The sequence below is a fragment of the Atractosteus spatula genome, chromosome 5, assembly GCF_055471065.1.
Source record: "Atractosteus spatula isolate fAtrSpa1 chromosome 5, fAtrSpa1.hap1, whole genome shotgun sequence".
Lineage (NCBI taxonomy): Eukaryota > Metazoa > Chordata > Actinopteri > Semionotiformes > Lepisosteidae > Atractosteus > Atractosteus spatula.
In genome coordinates this window covers 1,415,340-1,439,237 of record NC_142710.1, presented here as the reverse complement: position 1 = coordinate 1,439,237, position 23,898 = coordinate 1,415,340, and the positions used below count along the sequence as shown (strand labels likewise).

The following is a 23,898-nucleotide window of genomic DNA, read 5'->3' as shown; positions in this document are numbered from 1 at the left end:
TCTCTCTGCCCGTCATATCCGGAGTCTATACCACCGCGCCTTTCACTTCTCTGAACCCGGAGCTCCGGCCGGGAGACCCGGGGGGAGAGAGACACCGCGCCGTGCGCCTCGTGTTTCATCGTGTCCGGCTTCGGCAGCTCCGTCTGTCGTCGGCCGTGCTCAGACACGGCTCTCTTCTTGAGTGTGAACCCGGGGCGGAGAGAGCCCAGGCTCGGAGACGCCAGGAGCGGGGCACGGCGGCTCTGTCCGCCGAGCTTGGAGGCCCCGTGTCGCCTGGACGCGAGTGACCGGCACCCCTCAGCGCTTCTGGCGGGCGGAACCGAGCCCCCCCACCACCACCCGTGTCCTCGGGTTCAGTCCCCTGCTGAGAAGTGGGACAAGGCTGTGGTCATCGTTACCGAGAGACACGGTGAAGCCCAGAGGACATCTCCCCTTTCCGACTACCTGCTGTTACCCCACTTTAGAATGAATCATTACAACATTAATATCCTCCACTGGGCTGCTATCTGTGAGTTTAGACATTCTGGGAATACAGACTTCAACTGGAGACACTGTATACACCCCCCCCCCCCCCCCCTGTACAGACTCTTACTGGACACTCTGTATACACACCCACACACACCTGTACAGACTCTTACTGGACACACACACACACACACACACACCTGTACAGACCCTTACTGGACACACTGTATACACACACACCCCCCTGTACAGACTCTTACTGGACACACTGTATATGTACACACACACACACCTGTACAGACCCTTACTGGACACACTGTATACACACACACACCTGTACAGACTTCAACTGGAGACACTGTATACACACACACACCCCTGTACAGACTCTTACTGGACACTCTGTATACACACCCACACACACCTGTACAGACTCTTACTGGACACACACACACACACACCTGTACAGACCCTTACTGGACACACTGTATACACACACACCCCCCTGTACAGACTCTTACTGGACACACTGTATATGTACACACACACACACCTGTACAGACCCTTACTGGACACACTGTATACACACACACACCTGTACAGACTTCAACTGGAGACACTGTATACACACACACACACCCCTGTACAGACTCTTACTGGACACACACACACACCTGTACAGCCTCTTACTGGACACACTGTACACACACACACACACCCCTGTACAGACTCTTACTGGACACACTGTATATACACACACACACCTGTACAGACTCTTACTGGACACACTGTATACACACACACCCCTGTACAGACTCTTACTGGACACACTGTATATACACACACACACCTGTACAGACTCTTACTGGACACTCTGTATACACACACACACACCCCTGTACAGACTCTTAATGGACACAATGTATACACACACACTACCCTGTACAGACTTCAACTGGAGACACTGTATACACACCCACACACCCCTGTACAGACTCTTACTGGACACTCTGTATACACACCCACACACCCCTGTACAGACTCTTACTGGACACACTGTATACACACACACCCCTGTACAGACTCTTACTGGACACTCTGTATACACACCCACACACCCCTGTACAGACTCTTACTGGACACACACACACACACCTGTACAGCCTCTTACTGGACACACTGTACACACACACACACACACACCCCTGTACAGACTCTTACTGGACACTGTACACACAGACACCTGTACAGACTCTTGCTGGACACACTGTATACACACACACACACCCCTGTACAGACTCTTAATGGACACAATGTATACACACACACTACCCTGTACAGACTTCAACTGGAGACACTGTATACACACCCACACACCCCTGTACAGACTCTTACTGGACACACACACACACCCCTGTACAGACTCTTACTGGACACACTGTATACACACACACACCCCTGTACAGACTCTTAATGGACACTGTACACACAGACACCTGTACAGACTCTTGCTGGACACACTGTATACACACACACACACCCCTGTACAGACTCTTAATGGACACAATGTATACACACACACCCCTGTACAGACTCTTAATGGACACAATGTATACACACACACTACCCTGTACAGACTTCAACTGGAGACACTGTATACACACCCACACACCCCTGTACAGACTCTTACTGGACACACTGTATACACACCCACACACCCCTGTACAGACTCTTACTGGACACACTGTATACACACACACACACCCCTGTACAGACTCTTACTGGACACTGTACACACAGACACCTGTACAGACTCTTGCTGGACACACTGTATACACACACACACACACCTGTACAGCCTCTTACTGGACACACTGTACACACACACACACACACACACCCCTGTACAGACTCTTACTGGACACTGTACACACAGACACCTGTACAGACTCTTGCTGGACACACTGTACACACACACACTACCCTGTACAGACTTCAACTGGAGACACTGTATACACACCCACACACCCCTGTACAGACTCTTACTGGACACACACACACACTCCTGTACAGACTCTTACTGGACACACTGTACACACACACCTGTACAGACTCTTACTGGACACACAGTATACACACACACACACCTGTACGACTCTTACTGGACACACTGTACACACACACACACACACCCCTGTACAGACTCTTACTGGACACTGTACACACAGACACCTGTACAGACTCTTGCTGGACACACTGTATACACACACACACACACCTGTACAGCCTCTTACTGGACACACTGTACACACACACACACACCCCTGTACAGACTCTTACTGGACACTGTACACACACACCCCTGTACAGACTCTTACTGGACACACTGTATACACACACACACACACCTGTACAGACTCTTACTGGACACACTGTATACACAGTATATATTGTGCATATGGTCAACAGTCAAATGTGAGATAAAAACAAATCAGTTTAAATTCTTTTTAATAAAACATCAGATTTTAAACCCAATTTCAATTAGAAATGAAATCTGTCAATAAATATGTACTTCCACACCAGTGCAATAGGCAATCACTGCTCGACAAAAAACTGCCCCCCACTTTTAAACACAGGCAGCCTGAACAAGCCGATTCACAGAGACGAACACCGCAAGACAAGGTCAGCCACTACAGCTGTAAGAGTTGGCCCCCATTCTCGATGTCGGCCTGATTTACAAAATGTATTTAAAATCCTGAACCGGTGGGGAGCAGGACGTGTTCCGAGCGCAGGGCTGGGCTGGACACGTCAGACATCAGTAAGAACTGAAGAGCAGGTACAGAGGAGAGGGGACCATCCTGCCATCCAACCTGTTTGTCCGTTATCAATTATGTGATTCCCTGGAGCCCATAAAGCTGGGCCTGGAGAGAAGCAACAACTTCCTCTTGCTCCCCACCCCCACCACCCTCTGTGTAAAGAGCCTCCTGTCCTGACTGGGGGGGTCTCACCCAGCTGTGTCTGGAGAGAAGCCAGGGTATCGGCTTCAACAACAAGGCTGGGCAGCTTGTTCCCCACCCCCACCACCCTCTGTGTAAAGAAAAGAGTCCTGTTCCCAGTTTTCAAAAGCAGCTCCCGATAGATTTCACTTGCTCCCCCTGGGGCTGGCTCGGTCCCCGCCTGTTTTTAGATACTCGAATGGCGCCCCCTTTGGCTCTCCTCTGCGTTAAGACGAAAGAGTTTCGAGGTCCTTTGGCCCGTCAGCGTGGGCCACGCCTTCCAGCCCACAATGCATCTGGCTGCTGGTGTCTGGAGCGCTTCCAGAGCGGCGGTGTCTTCTGTCTGGGGGTGTCTCACGCACACTGCTTTAACACCCCGACCCCCCCCCCCCCCCACCCCAGCATGCTACTCCCCCGCCTGCAGGCCGAGGATGACGTACGACAGATCGTTGACGTCTCGCAACGTGGGGTTAAAGTTCAGGGCCAGCTGCACGGTGCTGTCCTGCTCGGGGAAGACCTCCAGCAGCTGGAGCCTCAGCCTGTCCGTCTCCGCCGCGCTCCTGTCCCGGCCCGGCTCGCCGGCGGCCCCCGGGGGCCGCTCCTGGGCCTGCGCGGCGGCGGCGGCGGCGGCAGAGGCGCCCCCTGGGGCTCGGTCGCGGTACTGCAGCACCTCGGACTGGCTGCGCGGCGGGGGGCTGTGGGCGGAGGAGGAGGAGGCTCCCGTCGCCGCCAGTGGGCCTGTGAAGGTGTGACTGCCGGTGACAGGAGGCCTGAGAGACGGGGAGAGGAAGAGGAGCAGGTGACCCCACCAGCACAGGGCCCCAGGGTGCTCATGGGATTGAGGGGGATTCGACATGAACGCGAAAGCAGTCGGGTGTGCTGGGGTGTCTCTGTGTGTGTGGTTTGGGGGTGTCTCTGTGTGTTGGGGATTCTCTGTGTGTGTATGGTTTGGGGGTGTCTCGGTGTGCTTGGTTTGGGTGTGTCTCTGTCTTTTGGGGATTCCCTGTGTGCTGATTGGAGGTATCTCTGTGTGTTAGTTGGGGATGTCTCTGTGTGTGGGGGATTGTTGGGGATCCTTGTGTATATTTTAGGGTGTCTGCGTTTGCTACAAAGGTCTTCCATGTGTCTGGGTTACCTGTGCTCAAAGGAGAGGAAGACATCCAAGTGGGGTCCCCCTCGTCCCAAGGGGTCATCAGGAACCATGAAGTGATCCCCAGCAAATGTGTACTGGAGCAACCTGGAGGAGAAGAGAGGGGTTCATACAGACACACTGACTGACTGGACACTCCAGTACATTAACACTGCACTGAGAGAGAGGGGTTCATACAGACACACTGACTGACTGGACACTCCAGTACATTAACACTGCACTGAGAGAGAGGGGTTCATACAGACACACTGACTGACTGGACACTCCAGTACATTAACACTGCACTGAGAGAGAGGGGTTCATACAGACACACTGACTGGACACTCCAGTACATTAACACTGCACTGAGAGAGAGGGGTTCATACAGACACACTGACTGACTGGACACTCCAGTACATTAACACTGCACTGAGAGAGAGGGGTTCATACAGACACACTGACTGGACACTCCAGTACATTAACACTGCACTGAGAGAGAGGGGTTCATACAGACACACTGACTGACTGGACACTCCAGTACATTAACACTGCACTGAGAGAGAGGGGTTCATACAGACACACTGACTGACTGGACACTCCAGTACATTAACACTGCACTGAGAGAGAGGGGTTCATACAGACACACTGACTGACTGGACACTCCAGTACATTAACACTGCACTGAGAGAGAGGGGTTCATACAGACACACTGACTGACTGGACACTCCAGTACATTAACACTGCACTGAGAGAGAGGGGTTCATACAGACACACTGCCTGACTGGACACTCCAGTACATTAACACTGCACTGAGAGAGAGGGGTTCATACAGACACACTGACTGACTGGACACTCCAGTACATTAACACTGCACTGAGAGAGAGGGGTTCATACAGACACTCTGACTGGACACTCCAGTACATTAACACTGCACTGAGAGAGAGGGGTTCATACAGACACACACTGACTGACTGGACACTCCAGTACATTAACACTGCACAGAGGGGTTGGAGATGTTGAGTTCTATCTCACTCTACCTCTTCTTGATTATGTTCCTAAATGCAGGAGACTCATCTACCAGGTCTCTGAGGTTGTCATTCGTCACAACCACTCCATCAGTCTGCTGGGCCAGCTGGAGCATAAACCTGAGGCACAGAGAGAAGCGCAGGGGTTCCGTAATCACCGAGCTGTGTCTGGTCACGAGCCCCTCAAGTCAGAGCAGGGCACTACGTTCATTAACACCCAGACCAGTGGGCGTGACAGAAGAGGAGTGGTCTCTGATAGGTGGGCGAGACAGAAGAGGAGTGGTCTCTGATAGGTGGATGTGACAGAAGAGGAGTGGTCTCTGATAGGTGGGTGTGACAGAAGAGGAGTGGTCTCTGATAGGTGGGAGAGACAGAAGAGGAGTGGTCTCTGATGGGTGGGTGTGACAGAAGAGGAGTGGTCTCTGATGGGTGGGTGTGACAGAAGAGGAGTGGTCTCTGATAGGTGGATGTGACAGAAGAGGAGTGGTCTCTGATAGGTGGGTGTGACAGAAGAGGAGTGGTCTCTGATAGGTGGGAGAGACAGAAGAGGAGAGGTCTCTGATGGGTGTGTGTGACAGAAGAGGAGTGGTCTCTGATGGGTGGGTGTGACAGAAGAGGAGTGGTCTCTGATGGGTGGGTGTGACAGAAGAGGAGTGGTCTCTGATGGGTGGATGTGACAGAAAAGGAGTGGTCTCTGATGGGTGGGCGTGACAGAAGAGGAGTGGTCTCTGATAGGTGGGTTTCACAGAAGAGGAGTGGTCTCTGATAGGTGGGTTTCACAGAAGAGGAGTGGTCTCTGATAGGTGGGTTTGACAGAAGAGGAGTGGTCTCTGATAGGTGGGAGAGACAGAAGAGGAGTGGTCTCTGATAGGTGGGCGTGACAGAAGAGGAGTGGTCTCTGATAGGTGGGCGAGGCAGAAGAGGAGTGGTCTCTGATAGGTGGGCGAGACAGAAGAGGAGTGGTCTCTGATAGGTGGGAGAGACAGAAGAGGAGTGGTCTCTGATGGGTGGGTGTGACAGAAGAGGAGTGGTCTCTGATGGGTGGGTGTGACAGAAGAGGAGTGGTCTCTGATGGGTGGATGTGACAGAAGAGGAGTGGTCTCTGATGGGTGGGCGTGACAGAAGAGGAGTGGTCTCTGATAGGTGGGCGTGACAGAAGAGGAGTGGTCTCTGATAGGTGGGTTTGACAGAAGAGGAGTGGTCTCTGATAGGTGGGTTTGACAGAAGAGGAGTGGTCTCTGATAGGTGGGCATGACAGAAGAGGAGTGGTCTCTGATAGGTGGGCGAGACAGAAGAGGAGTGGTCTCTGATAGGTGGGCGAGACAGAAGAGGAGTGGTCTCTGATAGGTGGGAGAGACAGAAGAGGAGTGGTCTCTGATAGGTGGGCGAGACAGAAGAGGAGTGGTCTCTGATAGGTGGGTTTGACAGAAGAGGAGTGGTCTCTGATAGGTGGGAGAGACAGAAGAGGAGTGGTCTCTGATAGGTGGGAGAGACAGAAGAGGAGTGGTCTCTGATAGGTGGGAGAGACAGAAGAGGAGTGGTCTCTGATGGGTGGGTGAGACAGAAGAGGAGTGGTCTCTGATAGGTGGGAGAGACAGAAGAGGAGTGGTCTGATAGGTGGGAGAGACAGAAGAGGAGTGGTCTGATAGGTGGGAGAGACAGAAGAGGAGTGGTCTCTGATAGGTGGGTGTGACAGAAGAGGAGTGGTCTCTGATGGGTGGGTGTGACAGAAGAGGAGTGGTCTCTGATAGGTGGGTGTGACAGAAGAGGAGTGGTCTCTGATGGGTGGGTGTGACAGAAGAGGAGTGGTCTCTGATGGGTGGGTGTGACAAGAGGAGTGGTCTCTGATGGGTGGGTGTGACAGAAGAGGAGTGGTCTCTGATGGGTGGGTGAGACAGAAGAGGAGTGGTCTCTGACGGGTGGGCGTGACAGAAGAGGAGTGGTCTCTGACGGGTGGGCGTGACAGAAGAGGAGTAGTCTCTGACGGGTGGGAGAGACAGAAGAGGAGTGGTCTCTGATAGGTGGGAGAGACAGAAGAGGAGTGGTCTCTGATAGGTAGGAGAGACAGAAGAGGAGTGGTCTCTGATAGGTGGATGTGACAGAAGAGGAGTGGTCTCTGATAGGTGGGTGTGACAGAAGAGGAGTGGTCTCTGATAGGTGGGAGAGACAGAAGAGGAGTGGTCTCTGATAGGTGGATGTGACAGAAGAGGAGTGGTCTCATAGGTGGGTGAGACAGAAGAGGAGAGGTCTCTGATAGGTGGGTGTGACAGAAGAGGTGTGGTCTCTGATAGGTGGGTGTGACAGAAGAGGAGTGGTCTCTGATGGGTGGGTGTGACAAGAGGAGTGGTCTCTGATAGGTGGGAGAGACAGAAGAGGAGTGGTCTCTGATAGGTGGATGTGACAGAAGAGGAGTGGTCTCATAGGTGGGTGAGACAGAAGAGGAGAGGTCTCTGATAGGTGGGTGTGACAGAAGAGGTGTGGTCTCTGATAGGTGGGTGTGACAGAAGAGGAGTGGTCTCTGATAGGTGGATGTGACAGAAGAGGAGTGGTCTCTGATAGGTGGGTGAGACAGAAGAGGAGAGGTCTCTGACGGGTGGGTGTGACAGAAGAGGAGTGGTCTCTGATAGGTGGGTGTGACAGAAGAGGAGTGGTCTCTGATGGGTGGGTGTGACAAGAGGAGTGGTCTCTGATAGCTGTGTGCGTGAGAGGAGGGGCAGACCCTCCCTCTCTCCCCATGCGGAATGGGAAGACCACAGCCATCACGCTGTGCTGATCAACACCTAGAGAATTTCAAATTGGGAACAAACAGGAACGAATATGTATGAAATAACTGGAGATCCTATATGCAAAAAACAGCAGCCGACCCACCTGTCGTCATAGCTGCTGATCCTCTTCCCCATGATCTCTCGGGAGGGGGTGAGGGACAGTAGGCCCAGGTTCTGCAGCTCCGTCAGGTAGTGTTGCTCTGGACAGGTGGGCAGATGGACAAAGACCACAGGACGGGTTTACAAGCAGGTACAGCAGCTTCCCTGACACTGCAGGATCCCACCCGAGGGCAGCGGTCTGAGACAGCGGGGTGAAACCAAGCACAAAGACAGGCAGACAGGTAGACAGGCAGACAGAAGAATGCAGACAGGCAGACAGGCAGACAGAAGAATGCAGCCAGGCAGCCAGGCAGCCAGGCAGACAGGCAGGCAGGCAGGCAGGCAGGCAGGCAGGCAGAAGAAAGCAGACACGCAGGAAGGCAGACAGACAGGCAGGCAGACAGACAGGCAGGCAGAAGAAAGCAGACACGCAGGCAGGCAGACAGGCAGGCAGAAGAAAGCAGACACGCAGGCAGACAGGCAGGCAGGCAGACAGAAGAAAACAGACAGGCAGTCAGACAGACAGGCTGAAGAAAGCAGACAGGCAGGCAGTCAGACAGACAGGCTTAAGAAAGCAGACAGGCAGGCAGTCAGACAGGCTGAAGAAAGCAGACACGCAGTCAGACAGACAGGCTGAAGACAGCAGGCAGGCAGGCAGGCAGGCAGACAGGCAGACAGAAGAACGCAGACAGGCAGACAGGCAGGCAGAAGAAAGCAGACACGCAGGCAGGCAGACAGACAGGCAGGCAGGCAGGCAGACAGACAGACAGACAGACAGGCAGGCAGGCAGGCAGGCAGGCAGAAGAAAGCAGACACGCAGGCAGGCAGACAGGCAGGCAGAAGAAAGCAGACACGCAGGCAGGCAAACAGGCAGGCAGGCAGACAGAAGAAAGCAGACACGCAGGCAGAAGGGCAGACAGGCAGACAGAAGAAAACAGACAGGCAGTCAGACAGACAGGCTGAAGAAAGCAGACACGCAGGCAGGCAGACAGGCAGGCAGAAGAAAGCAGACACGCAGGCAGACAGGCAGGCAGGCAGACAGAAGAAAACAGACAGGCAGTCAGACAGACAGGCTGAAGAAAGCAGACAGGCAGGCAGTCAGACAGACAGGCTTAAGAAAGCAGACAGGCAGGCAGTCAGACAGGCTGAAGAAAGCAGACACGCAGTCAGACAGACAGGCTGAAGACAGCAGGCAGGCAGGCAGGCAGGCAGACAGGCAGACAGAAGAACGCAGACAGGCAGACAGGCAGGCAGAAGAAAGCAGACACGCAGGCAGGCAGACAGACAGGCAGGCAGGCAGGCAGACAGACAGACAGGCAGGCAGGCAGGCAGGCAGGCAGGCAGGCAGAAGAAAGCAGACACGCAGGCAGGCAGACAGGCAGGCAGAAGAAAGCAGACACGCAGGCAGGCAAACAGGCAGGCAGGCAGACAGAAGAAAGCAGACACGCAGGCAGAAGGGCAGACAGGCAGACAGAAGAAAACAGACAGGCAGTCAGACAGACAGGCTGAAGAAAGCAGACACGCAGTCAGACAGACAGGCTGAAGACAGCAGGCAGGCAGGCAGGCAGGCAGGCAGGCAGGCAAGCTTATAGCACAGAGCAGACCCCGAAGTGAGGCTGATAACAGGCTGAGTCAAAATGTGGGAGAACACAGGAAGAGCACAGAGTGGGGATGGTGATCCAGACGCGTAGCTGAACTCTGCAAGCGAAGAAAACACATGAAGGCCAAATGGGAAAGGAACGCGCTGAGATGAGAGGCAAAGCTCTAAAGACCGAGAGGGGAGGCGCTGCTGGATCTGGTGTTAAATACCCCCCTCAGCAACGAGTAAGTGATCGTTTCTCTGCGCGCGGGTGGAATCAATCTCACACCAGATCACGTCGTCACGGCAACTGGCTGACGGGCATGTTGAGGAGAGGCAGCACCTGCTCCAGAGGTAACCCAAGCCGTGCCCTCGGGGGAGGGATACCCCAGACTCAAACCAGGCTGCTGCTGCTGTAGTGCTCCTGGTGGAGCGGTAAGAGGCGCTCTCTCCGGTCCCAGAATCTCCAATCAGGACGACCGCCTGCCCCACGTCAGGACCCATCCTGCTGTGGGACAGACCCGCCCTGGGTTCTAGAGCTCCGATCCAGACCAGCGAGATGGGCCGGGCCGGAACCGAGCCGCCCTCGTCCGGGATTTTCGGTGGGGGGGGGGGGGTGCTAATGCGCCGCAGTCGCTGTCCCGAACGCGCGAGCGAGCGAGCGACGGCAAACCAGCCAACACTCTCCCCCCCCCCCCCCCCCCTGACGTGACCACGCTGGGGCAAGCCACAGGAGAAACTCGACCTAGGCAGCGAGACCCCACAGATCCACACCCCCATCCTGGGCACCGCGAAGGAAACCTTCTGGGCTACGTCCCGCTCCCCGTCTCTCTCCCAGGAGGAGCCTGATACCTGATGGCGATGGGGGAGACAGACAAATCCACACACACACACACCCGGGCTCCTGGAGACCCCCACTTCAGTCAGGTCACCCTGAATCACGCATTTCCCAAGACGGGGATCACTTGAGGGGTTTCCGATCACACAGGCAACTCAACTCGGGGGCCCCTGCTCCTCAAGGGCTGAAGGGACGCGCTCCTAATGATCCGACCCAGATCAGGGGTCTCCAAGCCTGGTCTTGGGGAGCCCCAATGTAATCTGTGTTCCTGGTGGCCCGAGATCACTCGTTAACGAAGACGGGGTTCACTTCAGAGGTTCTGATCCGTAAGGCCGGCTGATTCGGGGGACTCTGGTCCTCAGGGGCTCCAGAGAATAGCGTCTTAGAAACCCCACAACCGCGGGCATGCTCAGGGCACGGGGTGGCATGGGACAGCGTGAGCCCAGGGGGACGGCTCCACCCCCCGCCCAATGACACCCCGACTTCACACCGCTCCGGGGCGTCTTACCTTTGACCTTCGGGTCCTTCTTCAGCCTCCACTGCGGGACAAAGGTCGTGATCTTGCGGTGACCCCGCTTCCAGAAATACTGGACAGCCAGAGCGATTCCCCGGCAGGAGAAGAAATGACCCAGGCCATGACTGAGAGAGAGAGAGGGGTTCATACAGACACACTGACTGACTGGACACTCCAGTACATTAACACTGCACTGAGAGAGAGGGGTTCATACAGACACACTGACTGGACACTCCAGTACATTAACACTGCACTGAGAGAGAGGGGTTCATACAGACACACTGACTGGACACTCCAGTACATTAACACTGCACTGAGAGAGAGGGGTTCATACAGACACACTGACTGACTGGACACTCCAGTACATTAACACTGCACTGAGAGAGAGGGGTTCATACAGACACACTGACTGGACACTCCAGTACATTAACACTGCACTGAGAGAGAGGGGTTCATACAGACACACTGACTGGACACTCCAGTACATTAACACTGCACTGAGAGAGAGGGGTTCATACAGACACACTGACTGACTGGACACTCCAGTACATTAACACTGCACTGAGAGAGAGGGGTTCATACAGACACGCTGACTGACTGGACACTCCAGTACATTAACACTGCACTGAGAGAGAGGGGTTCATACAGACACACTGACTGACTGGACACTCCAGTACATTAACACTGCACTGAGAGAGAGGGGTTCATACAGACACGCTGACTGACTGGACACTCCAGTACATTAACACTGCACTGAGAGAGAGGGGTTCATACAGACACACTGACTGACTGGACACTCCAGTACATTAACACTGCACTGAGAGAGAGGGGTTCATACAGACACACTGACTGACTGGACACTCCAGTACATTAACACTGCACTGAGAGAGAGGGGTTCATACAGACACACTGACTGACTGGACACTCCAGTACATGAACACTGCACTGAGAGAGAGGGGTTCATACAGACACACTGACTGACTGGACACTCCAGTACATTAACACTGCACTGAGAGAGAGGGGTTCATACAGACACACTGACTGGACACTCCAGTACATTAACACTGCACTGAGAGAGAGGGGTTCATACAGACACACTGACTGGACACTCCAGTACATTAACACTGCACTGAGAGAGAGGGGTTCATACAGACACACTGACTGGACACTCCAGTACATTAACACTGCCCTGAGAGAGAGGGGTTCATACAGACACACTGACTGACTGGACACTCCAGTACATTAACACTGCACTGAGAGAGAGGGGTTCATACAGACACACTGACTGGACACTCCAGTACATTAACACTGCCCTGAGAGAGAGGGGTTCCTACAGACACACTGACTGGACACTCCAGTACATTAACACTGCACTGAGAGAGAGGGGTTCATACAGACACACTGACTGGACACTCCAGTACATTAACACTGCACTGAGAGAGAGGGGTTCATACAGACACACTGACTGACTGGACACTCCAGTACATTAACACTGCACTGAGAGAGAGGGGTTCATACAGACACACTGACTGGACACTCCAGTACATTAACACTGCCCTGAGAGAGAGGGGTTCATACAGACACACTGACTGACTGGACACTCCAGTACATTAACACTGCACTGAGAGAGAGGGGTTCATACAGACACACTGACTGGACACTCCAGTACATTAACACTGCACTGAGAGAGAGGGGTTCATACAGACACACTGACTGAGTGGATACTCCAGTACATTAACACTGCACTGAGAGAGAGGGGTTCATACAGACACACTGACTGACTGGACACTCCAGTACATTAACACTGCACTGAGAGAGAGGGGTTCATACAGACACACTGACTGGACACTCCAGTACATTAACACTGCACTGAGAGAGAGGGGTTCATACAGACACACTGACTGACTGGACACTCCAGTACATTAACACTGCACTGAGAGAGAGGGGTTCATACAGACACACTGCACTGAGAGAGAGGGGTTAATACAGATGCTTTCTCACCTCATGGCCACGTTGCTGCCGTCGATGATGATCTGACGCAGGTTGGGGTTACCGGGGGCATCCGTCAGCTGGAGGTCAAAGGGGGTCTGCAGTACTTCCTGGTAACGCTGGGGCCCCGTGACAGCCGTCTTCGTGGACCCCCCCCGCCTCCTTCCCCTCCCTGCAGGAGCAGCCTGGGTCTCCCGGGGCAGGGGGGCTGGGAGGAGGGGGTCGGGGCTCTGCCCGGGAGAGAAGTCCTGGATGGATTTGGGATAGGTGTGCTGGGGAGGGCCCTTCACCGCCGGGGCAGCCGAGCGACTGGCCCTCCTCCTGGGGGAGGCCGCGCCCCCGCCGGTGTCGGGGTGCAGGCGCCGCTCCTGCCTGTCGGGAGACCTCGCGTCTCCCCCGAGGCCGGACCCGCCGTTCCGCAGGCCCGGGTCCTGTGGGAAGACCCCCGGCGGAATCCGGGTCCCGCGGCCCGGCCAGGGCTGGCTGGCCGAGCGTTCAGGCCGGGGGCAGTCCCGGGGGTCAGGAATGTCCGGCGGGTACTCGCAGCCTCCTCCTCCTCCTCCTCCTCCTCCTCCTCCCCACTCCAGCTGTCCCGCGTCAAGCCCCGGTCGGTCGCGGCTCATGGAATCGAAGCCCTCCAGATCAACACCTCTCCTGACATCTCGCTCTCTCCCCCTCTCCCCGCCCACCTCCCCGAGCCCCGCCCGCTGCCCCCTCTCCCCGCCCAGCTCCCCGAGCCCCGCCCGCTGCCCCCTCTCCCCGCCCAGCTCCCCGAGCCCCGCCCGCTGCCCCCTCTCCCCGCCCAGCTCCCCGAGCCCCGCCCGCTGCCCCCTCTCCCCGCCCACCTCCCCGAGCCCCGCCCGCTGCCCCCTCTCCTCGCCCAGCCCGGCCCCCGCCCGCCTCTCCCCGACCACTCCAAGCCCCGCCCACTTCCCCATCTCACCGCCCACATTGTTGAGCCCCGCCCACTCCCTCCTGTCTACGCCCCCCACCTCCTCAAGCCCAGCCGGCTGCCTCCTCTCCTCGCCTGCCTCACCCAGCCCGGCCCCCATCCGCCTCTCCCCGCCCACTTCAAGCCCCGCCCACTCCCCCACCTCGCTGCTTACATCGCCGAGCCCCGCCCACTCCCTCCTCTCCCCGCCCCCCTCCCCGAGCCCCGCCCCTCTCCCGCTCCCGGCCCCTCCCTGTGCCTCGGCCTCGGCCTGGAGCTGCAGCAGGAGCTGCCCGGCGGAGAGCCCGCCGCCCGTGCCCGGCATCGCGCTGCACGCCCGCAGGACGTCCTCCTCCGCGTAGCCGCAGCTGGCCGCCGCCGAACGCAGGATGCCCATCACGAAGTCCCCCGCCTCCCCGCCCCCTCCCAGCTCCTCCGGGCCGGGACCCGCCCCGCTGCCCTGGAGGGGGTCCCCGTCCTGCTCCTGCTGGACCAGGTCCAGGATCTGGGAGGCCTCCCGGGGCCCAGTTCTGGCCAGGACCCGCTGCACCACGCCCTCGCCGTAGCCCATGGCGGTGAAGAACCTGAGCAGCAGGCTGAACTCCTCCTGCGAGCCGGACGAGAGGAGCGCGCCCGGCCCCTCCTCCTCCTCCTCCTCGCCCACCTCCTGGGGGCCGCTCCCCGAGCCCGGCCCGTCCTCCCCGCCGCCCAGCGAGGGGTCCGTCGACTCTTCCGCCACCCGCGCTCCGGGGCCCCCCCCTCTCCCGTCCTGCCCGGGCCCCGGCCCGGAAGGAGGAGCCCCCTCCCGGCCCGGCCAGGCCCTCGGGAGCCCCCCGGCCCCCCCCCCCGGCCCTGCGGAGTGGCGGGACTCCCGGAGCAGCTCCAGCAGGACCTCCTTGACCGGCCCCGGCAGCAGCAGCAGGTCCATGGAGTGCCGGTCCTCGTGCGCCTCCACCAGCGCCTGGAAGGCCCTGCGCACGTCCTGGGGGTCGCCGGCCGCGGCCCCCCGGGGCTCGGGGGCCTGGCTCTGGGTGCCCTGGTACTTGTCCACCAGGTCCAGGACCAGCGTGTAGGCCTGCATCACCGGCTCCATCAGCCCCGACACCAGCAGGCACCCCGGGGAACCGACCTGGGGGAGAGGAGCAGGGAGAGGAGCAGGGAGAGGGAGAGGAGCAGGGAGAGGAGCAGGGAGAGGAGCAGGGGCAGGGAGAGGAGCAGGGAGGAGGAGAGGGGCAGGGAGAGGAGCAGGGGCAGGGAGAGGGAGAGGAAGAGGAGCAGGGGCAGGGAGAGGAGCAGGAAGAAGGAGAGGGACAGGGAGAGGAGCAGGGAGAGGGAGAGGGGCAGGGAGAGGGGCAGGGAGAGGGGCAGGGGCAGGGAGAGGAAGAGGGAGAGGGGCAGGGGCAGGGAAAGGAAGAGGGAGAGGAGCAGGGAGAGGGAGAGAGGCAGGGGCAGGGAGAGGAGCAGGGAGAAGGAGAGGGACAGGGAGAGGAGCAGGGAGAGGGGCAGGGGCAGGGAGAGGAGCAGGGAGGAGGAGAGGGGCAGGGAGAGGAGCAGGGAGATGAAGAGGGAGAGGGGCAGGGGCAGGGAGAGGAAGAGGGAGAGGAGCAGGGAGAGGGAGAGGAGCAGGGGCAGGGAGAGGAGCAGGAAGAAGGAGAGGGACAGGGAGAGGAGCAGGGAGAGGGAGAGAGGCAGGGAGAGGGAGAGAGGCAGGGAGAGGAGCAGGGAGAGGGGCAGGGAGAGGGGCAGGGAGAGGGGCAGGGGCAGGGAGAGGAGCAGGGGCAGGGAGAAGGAGAAGGACAGGGAGAGAGGCAGGGAGAGGGGCAGGGAGAGGGAGAGGGGCAGGTAGAGGGGCAGGGAGAGGGAGAGGAGCAAGGGCAGGGAGAGGGAGAGGAGCAGGGAGAGGGGCAGGGAGAGGGGCAGGGAGATGAAGAGGGAGAGAAGCAGGGAGAGGAGCAGGGAGAGGGAGAGGGACAGGGAGAGGGGCAGGAGCAGGAAGAAGGAGAGAGGCAGGGAGAGGAGCAGGGAGAGGGAGAGGAGCAGGGAGATGAAGAGGGGCAGGGGCAGGGAGAGGAAGAGGGAGAGGAGCAGGGAGAGGGAGAGAGGCAGGGGCAGGGAGAGGAGCAGGAAGAAGGAGAGGAGCAGGGAGAGAGGCAGGGAGAGGGGCAGGGGGAGGGGCAGGGAGAGGGAGAGGGGCAGGGAGAGGGGCAGGGAGAGGAAGAGGGAGAGGAGCAGGGAGAGGGAGAGGGGCAGGGAGAGGGGCAGGGAGAGGGAGAGGGGCAGGGAGAGGGGCAGGGAGAGGGAGAGGAGCAGGGAGAGGAGCAGGGAGAGGGAGAGGGGCAGGGAGAAGGAGAGGGACAGGGAGAGGAGCAGGGAGAGGAGCAGGGGCAGGGAGAGGAGCAGGGAGGAGGAGAGGGGCAGGGAGAGGAGCAGGGGCAGGGAGAGGAAGAGGGAGAGGAGCAGGGAGAGGGAGAGGAGCAGGGGCAGGGAGAGGAGCAGGAAGAAGGAGAGGGACAGGGAGAGGAGCAGGGAGAGGGAGAGAGGCAGGGAGAGGGAGAGAGGCAGGGAGAGGAGCAGGGAGAGAGGCAGGGAGAGGGGCAGGGAGAGGGAGAGGAGCAAGGGCAGGGAGAGGGGCAGGGAGAGGGAGAGGAGCAAGGGCAGGGAGAGGGAGAGGAGCAGGGAGAGGAGCAGGGAGAGGGGCAGGGAGAGGGGCAGGGAGAGGGAGAGGAGCAGGGAGAGGGAGAGGAGCAGGGAGAGGGGCAGGGAGAGGAGCAGGGAGAGGAGCAGGGAGAGGGAGAGGGAGAGGGAGAGGGAGAGGGAGAGGGAGAGGAGCAGGGAGAGGGGCAGGGAGAGGAAGAAGGAGAGAGGCAGGGAGAGGAGCAGGGAGATGAAGAGGGAGAGGGGCAGGGAGAGGGAGAAGAATAGAGGCAGGGAGATGGAGAGGGAGAGAGGCAGGGAGAGAGGCAGGGAGAGGAGAGGAGCGGGAGAAAGAGACGGCCAGGGAAAGGGAGAGGAGGGAAAAAGGAGAAAGGAGAGAGGGAGTCGAGGGGAAAAAGAGAGAAGGAGACACAGTAGGCCGGAGGAGAGAGGAGAGAAGGAGGAAGGTTAGAGAGACAGATTTATGTAGCTTTAAAGTGTCTACTACATCTGCAACACCTGTACAGTCCTGGCATGGTCATGTCACTCACCACGACGTAGGCAGAGGTGTTTCTGATCAGGCAGTCCAGGAACAGCCCCCGGGCCCCAACGAACACACAGTGAAGACCCTGAGGATATGTCACTTCCTGCTGATCTTCCACACTCACCACCCCTTTAATAAACACCTGAGGAAGAACAGGAGGGAGAGGGGTTCATACAGACACACTGACTGGACACTCCAGTACATTAACACTGCACTGAGAGAGAGGGGTTCATACAGACACACTGACTGGACACTCCAGTACATTAACACTGCACTGAGAGAGAGGGGTTCATACAGACACACTGACTGGACACTCCAGTACATTAACACTGCACTGAGAGAGAGGGGTCCATACAGACACACTGACTGGACACTCCAGTACATTAACACTGCACTGAGAGAGAGGGGTTCATACAGACACACCGACTGACTGGACACTCCAGTACATTAACACTGCACTGAGAGAGAGGGGTTCATACAGACACACTGACTGACTGGACACTCCAGTACATTAACACTGCACTGAGAGAGAGGGGTTCATACAGACACACTGACTGACTGGACACTCCAGTACATTAACACTGCACTGAGAGAGAGGGGTTCATACAGACACACTGACTGACTGGACACTCCAGTACATTAACACTGCACTGAGAGAGAGGGGTTCATACAGACACACTGACTGACAGGACACTCCAGTACATTAACACTGCACTGAGAGAGAGGGGTTCATACAGACACACTGACTGGACACTCCAGTACATTAACACTGCACTGAGAGAGAGGGGTTCATACAGACACACTGACTGGACACTCCAGTACATTAACACTGCACTGAGAGAGAGGGGTTCATACAGACACACTGACTGACTGGACACTCCAGTACATTAACACTGCACTGAGAGAGAGGGGTTCATACAGACACACTGACTGACTGGACACTCCAGTACATTAACACTGCACTGAGAGAGAGGGGTTCATACAGACACACTGACTGACTGGACACTCCAGTACATTAACACTGCACTGAGAGAGAGGGGTTCATACAGACACACTGACTGACTGGACACTCCAGTACATTAACACTGCACTGAGAGAGAGAGGTTCATACAGACACACTGACTGACTGGACACTCCAGTACATTAACACTGCACTGAGAGAGAGGGGTTCATACAGACACACTGACTGGACACTCCAGTACATTAACACTGCACTGAGAGAGAGGGGTTCATACAGACACACTGACTGACTGGACACTCCAGTACATTAACACTGCACTGAGAGAGAGGGGTTCATACTGACACACTGACTGACTGGACACTCCAGTACATTAACACTGCACTGAGAGAGAGGGGTTCATACAGACACACTGACTGACTGGACACTCCAGTACATTAACACTGCACTGAGAGAGAGGGGTTCATACTGACACACTGACTGACTGGACACTCCAGTACATTAACACTGCACTGAGAGAGAGGGGTTCATACAGACACACTGACTGACTGGACACTCCAGTACATTAACACTGCACTGAGAGAGAGGGGTTCATACAGACACACTGACTGGACACTCCAGTACATTAACACTGCACTGAGAGAGAGGGGTTCATACAGACACACCGACTGACTGGACACTCCAGTACATTAACACTGCACTGAGAGAGAGGGGTTCATACAGACACACTGACTGACTGGACACTCCAGTACATTAACACTGCACTGAGAGAGAGGGGTTCATACAGACACACTGACTGACTGGACACTCCAGTACATTAACACTGCACTGAGAGAGAGGGGTTAATCTAATAAATCACACTTCCTGACCTTGGCTGACCCCACGCCTCCTCTCTGGCCCCGCAGCTGGAGCCACATCTGGTTGTCGCTGAGGGAAGACCCTCCTGCCAGCTCTGCCGGGCCCCCCACCTCATCGAAGCACAGTGACACCCCAAAAACCCGCAGCAGGGTGGGCCTGAGCGAGGTCAGGGTGGCCCGCACGACCGCAGGCACGGTGAACTCGTCCAGCACCTCCTCTTCCTCCTCCTCCTCCTCCTCCTCTTTCTCCCTGCCCTCTCCTCTGGTGGGGTGCCTCCCGTCTCCCCGAGATCCCCCTTGGTTCACCCCGGCGTTCCGGTCGGCGTCCTGGAGCCCGGGCCCGCGGGACAGGAGGAACATCGCCATGTGGTCCGTGTGGGCGTGGCAGGAAGTGCAGTCATAGAGGACGAAGCGGATTGGCTGCAGGGGGAGAGGAGGGCACACAAGACAGGAAATAGGTCAATCTCTCTGCTCAGCCCCTCCCACATCCTCGTTTTCTGGAGCTCTGCGGCAAGCACCTCTTCAAGTCCGCTGCTGACAGGCCCAGCCCAGGCTCAGACCCTGAACACAGAGCGTCTCACCGCTGAGCACAGAGGAGTCTGACCCCTGAACCCAGAGCGTCTCACCGCTGAGCACAGGGCAGTCTGACCCCTGAACCCAGAGTGTCTCACCGCTGAGCACAGAGGAGTCTGACCCCTGAACCCAGAGCGTCTCACCGCTGAGCACAGGACAGTCTGACCCCTGAACCCAGAGTGTTTCACCGCTGTTCACAGAGGAGTCTGACCCCTGACCCCAGAGCGTCTCACCACTGAGCACAGGGCAGTCCGACCCCTGAACCCAGAGCGTCTCTCCACTGTTCACAGGGCAGTCTGACCCCTGAACCCAGAGCGTCTCAGAGGAGTCTGACCCCTGAACCCAGAGCGTCTCACCGCTGTGCACAGGGGAGTCTGACCGCTGAATTATTGAAGTCACTACTCCAGTAACTGTCTCATACCAGCTGTAATACTGAAGTCACTACTCCAGTAACTGTCTCATACCAGCTGTAATACTGAAGTCACTACTCCAGTAACTGTCTCATACCAGCTGTAATACTGAAGTCACTACTCCAGTAACTGTCTCATACCAGCTGTAATACTGAAGTCACTACTCCAGTAACTGTCTACTACCAGCTGTAATACTGAAGTTACTACTCCAGTAACTGCTCATACCAGCTGTAATACTGAAGTCACTACTCCAGTAACTGTCTACTATCAGCTGTAATACTGAAGTCACTACTCCAGTAACTGTCTCATACCAGCTGTAATACTGAAGTCACTACTCCAGTAACTGTCGCTACTACCAGCTGGATTACTGAAGTTACTACTCCAGTAACTGTCTCATACCAGCTGTAATACTGAAGTCACTACTCCAGTAACTGTCGCTACTACCAGCTGGATTACTGAAGTTACTACTCCAGTAACTGCTCATACCAGCTGGATTACTGAAGTTACTACTCCAGTAACTGCTCATACCAGCTGGATTACTGAAGTCACTACTCCAGTAACTGCTCATACCAGCTGGATTACTGAAGTTACTACTCCAGTAACTGTCTCATACCAGCTGGATTACTGAAGTCACTACTCCAGTAACTGTAGCTACTACCAGCTGTAATACTGAAGTTACTACTCCAGTAACTGGTCATACCAGCTGGATTACTGAAGTTACTACTCCAGTAACTGCTCATACCAGCTGGATTACTGAAGTTACTACTCCAGTAACTGTCTCATACCAGCTGGATTACTGAAGTCACTACTCCAGCAACTGTAGCTACTACCAGCTGTAATACTGAAGTTACTACTCCAGTAACTGCTCATACCAGCTGTAATACTGAAGTCACTACTCCAGTAACTGTCTACTATCAGCTGTAATACTGAAGTCACTACTCCAGTAACTGTCTCATACCAGCTGTAATACTGAAGTCACTACTCCAGTAACTGTCGCTACTACCAGCTGGATTACTGAAGTTACTACTCCAGTAACTGTCTCATACCAGCTGTAATACTGAAGTCACTACTCCAGTAACTGTCGCTACTACCAGCTGGATTACTGAAGTTACTACTCCAGTAACTGCTCATACCAGCTGGATTACTGAAGTTACTACTCCAGTAACTGCTCATACCAGCTGGATTACTGAAGTCACTACTCCAGTAACTGCTCATACCAGCTGGATTACTGAAGTCACTACTCCAGTAACTGTAGCTACTACCAGCTGTAATACTGAAGTTACTACTCCAGTAACTGCTCATACCAGCTGGATTACTGAAGTTACTACTCCAGTAACTGCTCATACCAGCTGGATTACTGAAGTTACTACTCCAGTAACTGTCTCATACCAGCTGGATTACTGAAGTCACTACTCCAGCAACTGTAGCTACTACCAGCTGTAATACTGAAGTTACTACTCCAGTAACTGCTCATACCAGCTGGATTACTGAAGTTACTACTCCAGTAACTGTCTCATACCAGCTGTAATACTGAAGTCACTACTCCAGTAACTGCTCATACCAGCTGTAATACTGAAGTCACTACTCCAGTAACTGTAGCTACTACCAGCTGTAATACTGAAGTCACTACTCCAGTAACTGCACATACCAGCTGGATTACTGAAGTCACTACTCCAGTAACTGCTCATACCAGCTGTAATACTGAAGTCACTACTCCAGTAACTGTCTCATACCAGCTGTAATACTGAAGTTACTACTCCAGTAACTGCTCATACCAGCTGTAATACTGAAGTCACTACTCCAGTAACTGCTCATACCAGCTGTAATACTGAAGTCACTACTCCAGTAACTGTAGCTACTACCAGCTGTAATACTGAAGTCACTACTCCAGTAACTGTCGCTACTACCAGCTGTAATACTGAAGTCACTACTCCAGTAACTGTCTCATACCAGCTGGATTACTGAAGTTACTACTCCAGTAACTGCTCATACCAGCTGTAATACTGAAGTCACTACTCCAGTAACTGTCTCATACCAGCTGTAATACTGAAGTCACTACTCCAGTAACTGTCGCTACTACCAGCTGTAATACTGAAGTTACTACTCCAGTAACTGCTCATACCAGCTGGATTACTGAAGTTACTACTCCAGTAACTGCTCATACCAGCTGTAATACTGAAGTCACTACTCCAGTAACTGTAGCTACTACCAGCTGTAATACTGAAGTCACTACTCCAGTAACTGTAGCTACTACCAGCTGGATTACTGAAGTTACTACTCCAGTAACTGCTCATACCAGCTGGATTACTGAAGTTACTACTCCAGTAACTGTCTCATACCAGCTGTAATACTGAAGTCACTACTCCAGTAACTGCTCATACCAGCTGGATTACTGAAGTTACTACTCCAGTAACTGCTCATACCAGCTGGATTACTGAAGTCACTACTCCAGTAACTGCTCATACCAGCTGGATTACTGAAGTTACTACTCCAGTAACTGTCTACTACCAGCTGTAATACTGAAGTCACTACTCCAGTAACTGTAGCTACTACCAGCTGTAATACTGAAGTCACTACTCCAGTAACTGTAGCTACTACCAGCTGGATTACTGAAGTTACTACTCCAGTAACTGCTCATACCAGCTGTAATACTGAAGTTACTACTCCAGTAACTGTCTCATACCAGCTGTAATACTGAAGTCACTACTCCAGTAACTGCTCATACCAGCTGGATTACTGAAGTCACTACTCCAGTAACTGCTCATACCAGCTGGATTACTGAAGTCACTACTCCAGTAACTGTCTACTACCAGCTGTAATACTGAAGTCACTACTCCAGTAACTGTAGCTACTACCAGCTGTACTGCTGCTACTATAACCTACAGCATGACTGTAGCTGCTGCTACAACACTGTCTCTATGTCGCTACTACAAGCGCTTCTGCGCCCTCCCCACGGCTGCCGGTGAACTAGTGAACCTCCCCTTTCAAAAAACTCGCGTGTGGCCCTTAAAAGTCCCCGATCGGGAAACCCACACCGAAGGCGGCGCGCCAGGCACTGCGATCGAGAAAGTCGCAGTTTTTAGATGAGTAGATTTCATGACAGGGCCGTCTCCAGCTCCACACCTCGCTCTCTGGAAAACACGGCCAGGGCTCAAGCCCCTCGCTGCGTGGTCTGTAACTCCCAGCCCGGCCCGACCTGCGTGGGTACGTGCGCATCGCCCGGCGCTGTTGTGATCGTCCGGATTAAAAGCCCTCGTCTTCCCTCTCACCTCGTCGTACGTGGTCTGTCGACCCGAGGCTGGTCTCTCGCTTCCTGTCGGGACTTTCGGTTATCGCTCGCTCGCTCGCTCGTCTGTCTCTCCCTCTCTCTCTCTTCCGCAACTTTCCGAGTCAACTCCACGACCCGTCCGTGGCGCCGCCGGCCCCGCAGCGCGCGCGCCCGCGCGCTCGCGTGTCACAGTCCACGCATCCCCCTCCCCACCCGGACCCCGAGGTGGACAGCGACGAGAGCACCCGCCTGGAAATGGAGACCCCGGTCCGCCGAGCTCGTCGGACGGCGGCGGCGGCTGCTGCTACCGCTGCTGTTGTTGTG

At 55.6% G+C, this 23,898-nt stretch overlaps 1 protein-coding gene across 2 annotated transcripts; it reads right to left on the bottom strand.

Annotated features, from left to right (window-relative positions):
- Positions 1–2,956: 2,956 nt before the first annotated feature.
- Positions 2,957–23,898, bottom strand: khnyn (KH and NYN domain containing). 2 transcript variants are annotated; one of them, XM_088917937.1, is made up of 9 exons: positions 23,824–23,898; positions 19,336–19,743; positions 17,516–17,650; positions 13,412–15,459; positions 11,405–11,535; positions 8,484–8,580; positions 5,628–5,735; positions 4,597–4,698; positions 2,957–4,231 (listed from the first exon to the last, which is right to left on the bottom strand). In XM_088917937.1, exons 2-9 carry the CDS (start codon positions 19,687–19,689, stop codon positions 3,868–3,870), a joined length of 3,339 nt encoding a protein of 1,112 aa, XP_088774063.1. In that variant the 5' UTR covers positions 19,690–19,743; positions 23,824–23,898; the 3' UTR covers positions 2,957–3,867. The 2 variants fall into 2 exon arrangements, with proteins under 2 accessions (XP_088774063.1, XP_088774062.1); XM_088917936.1 differs by lacking the exon at positions 23,824–23,898 and adding an exon at positions 23,576–23,817.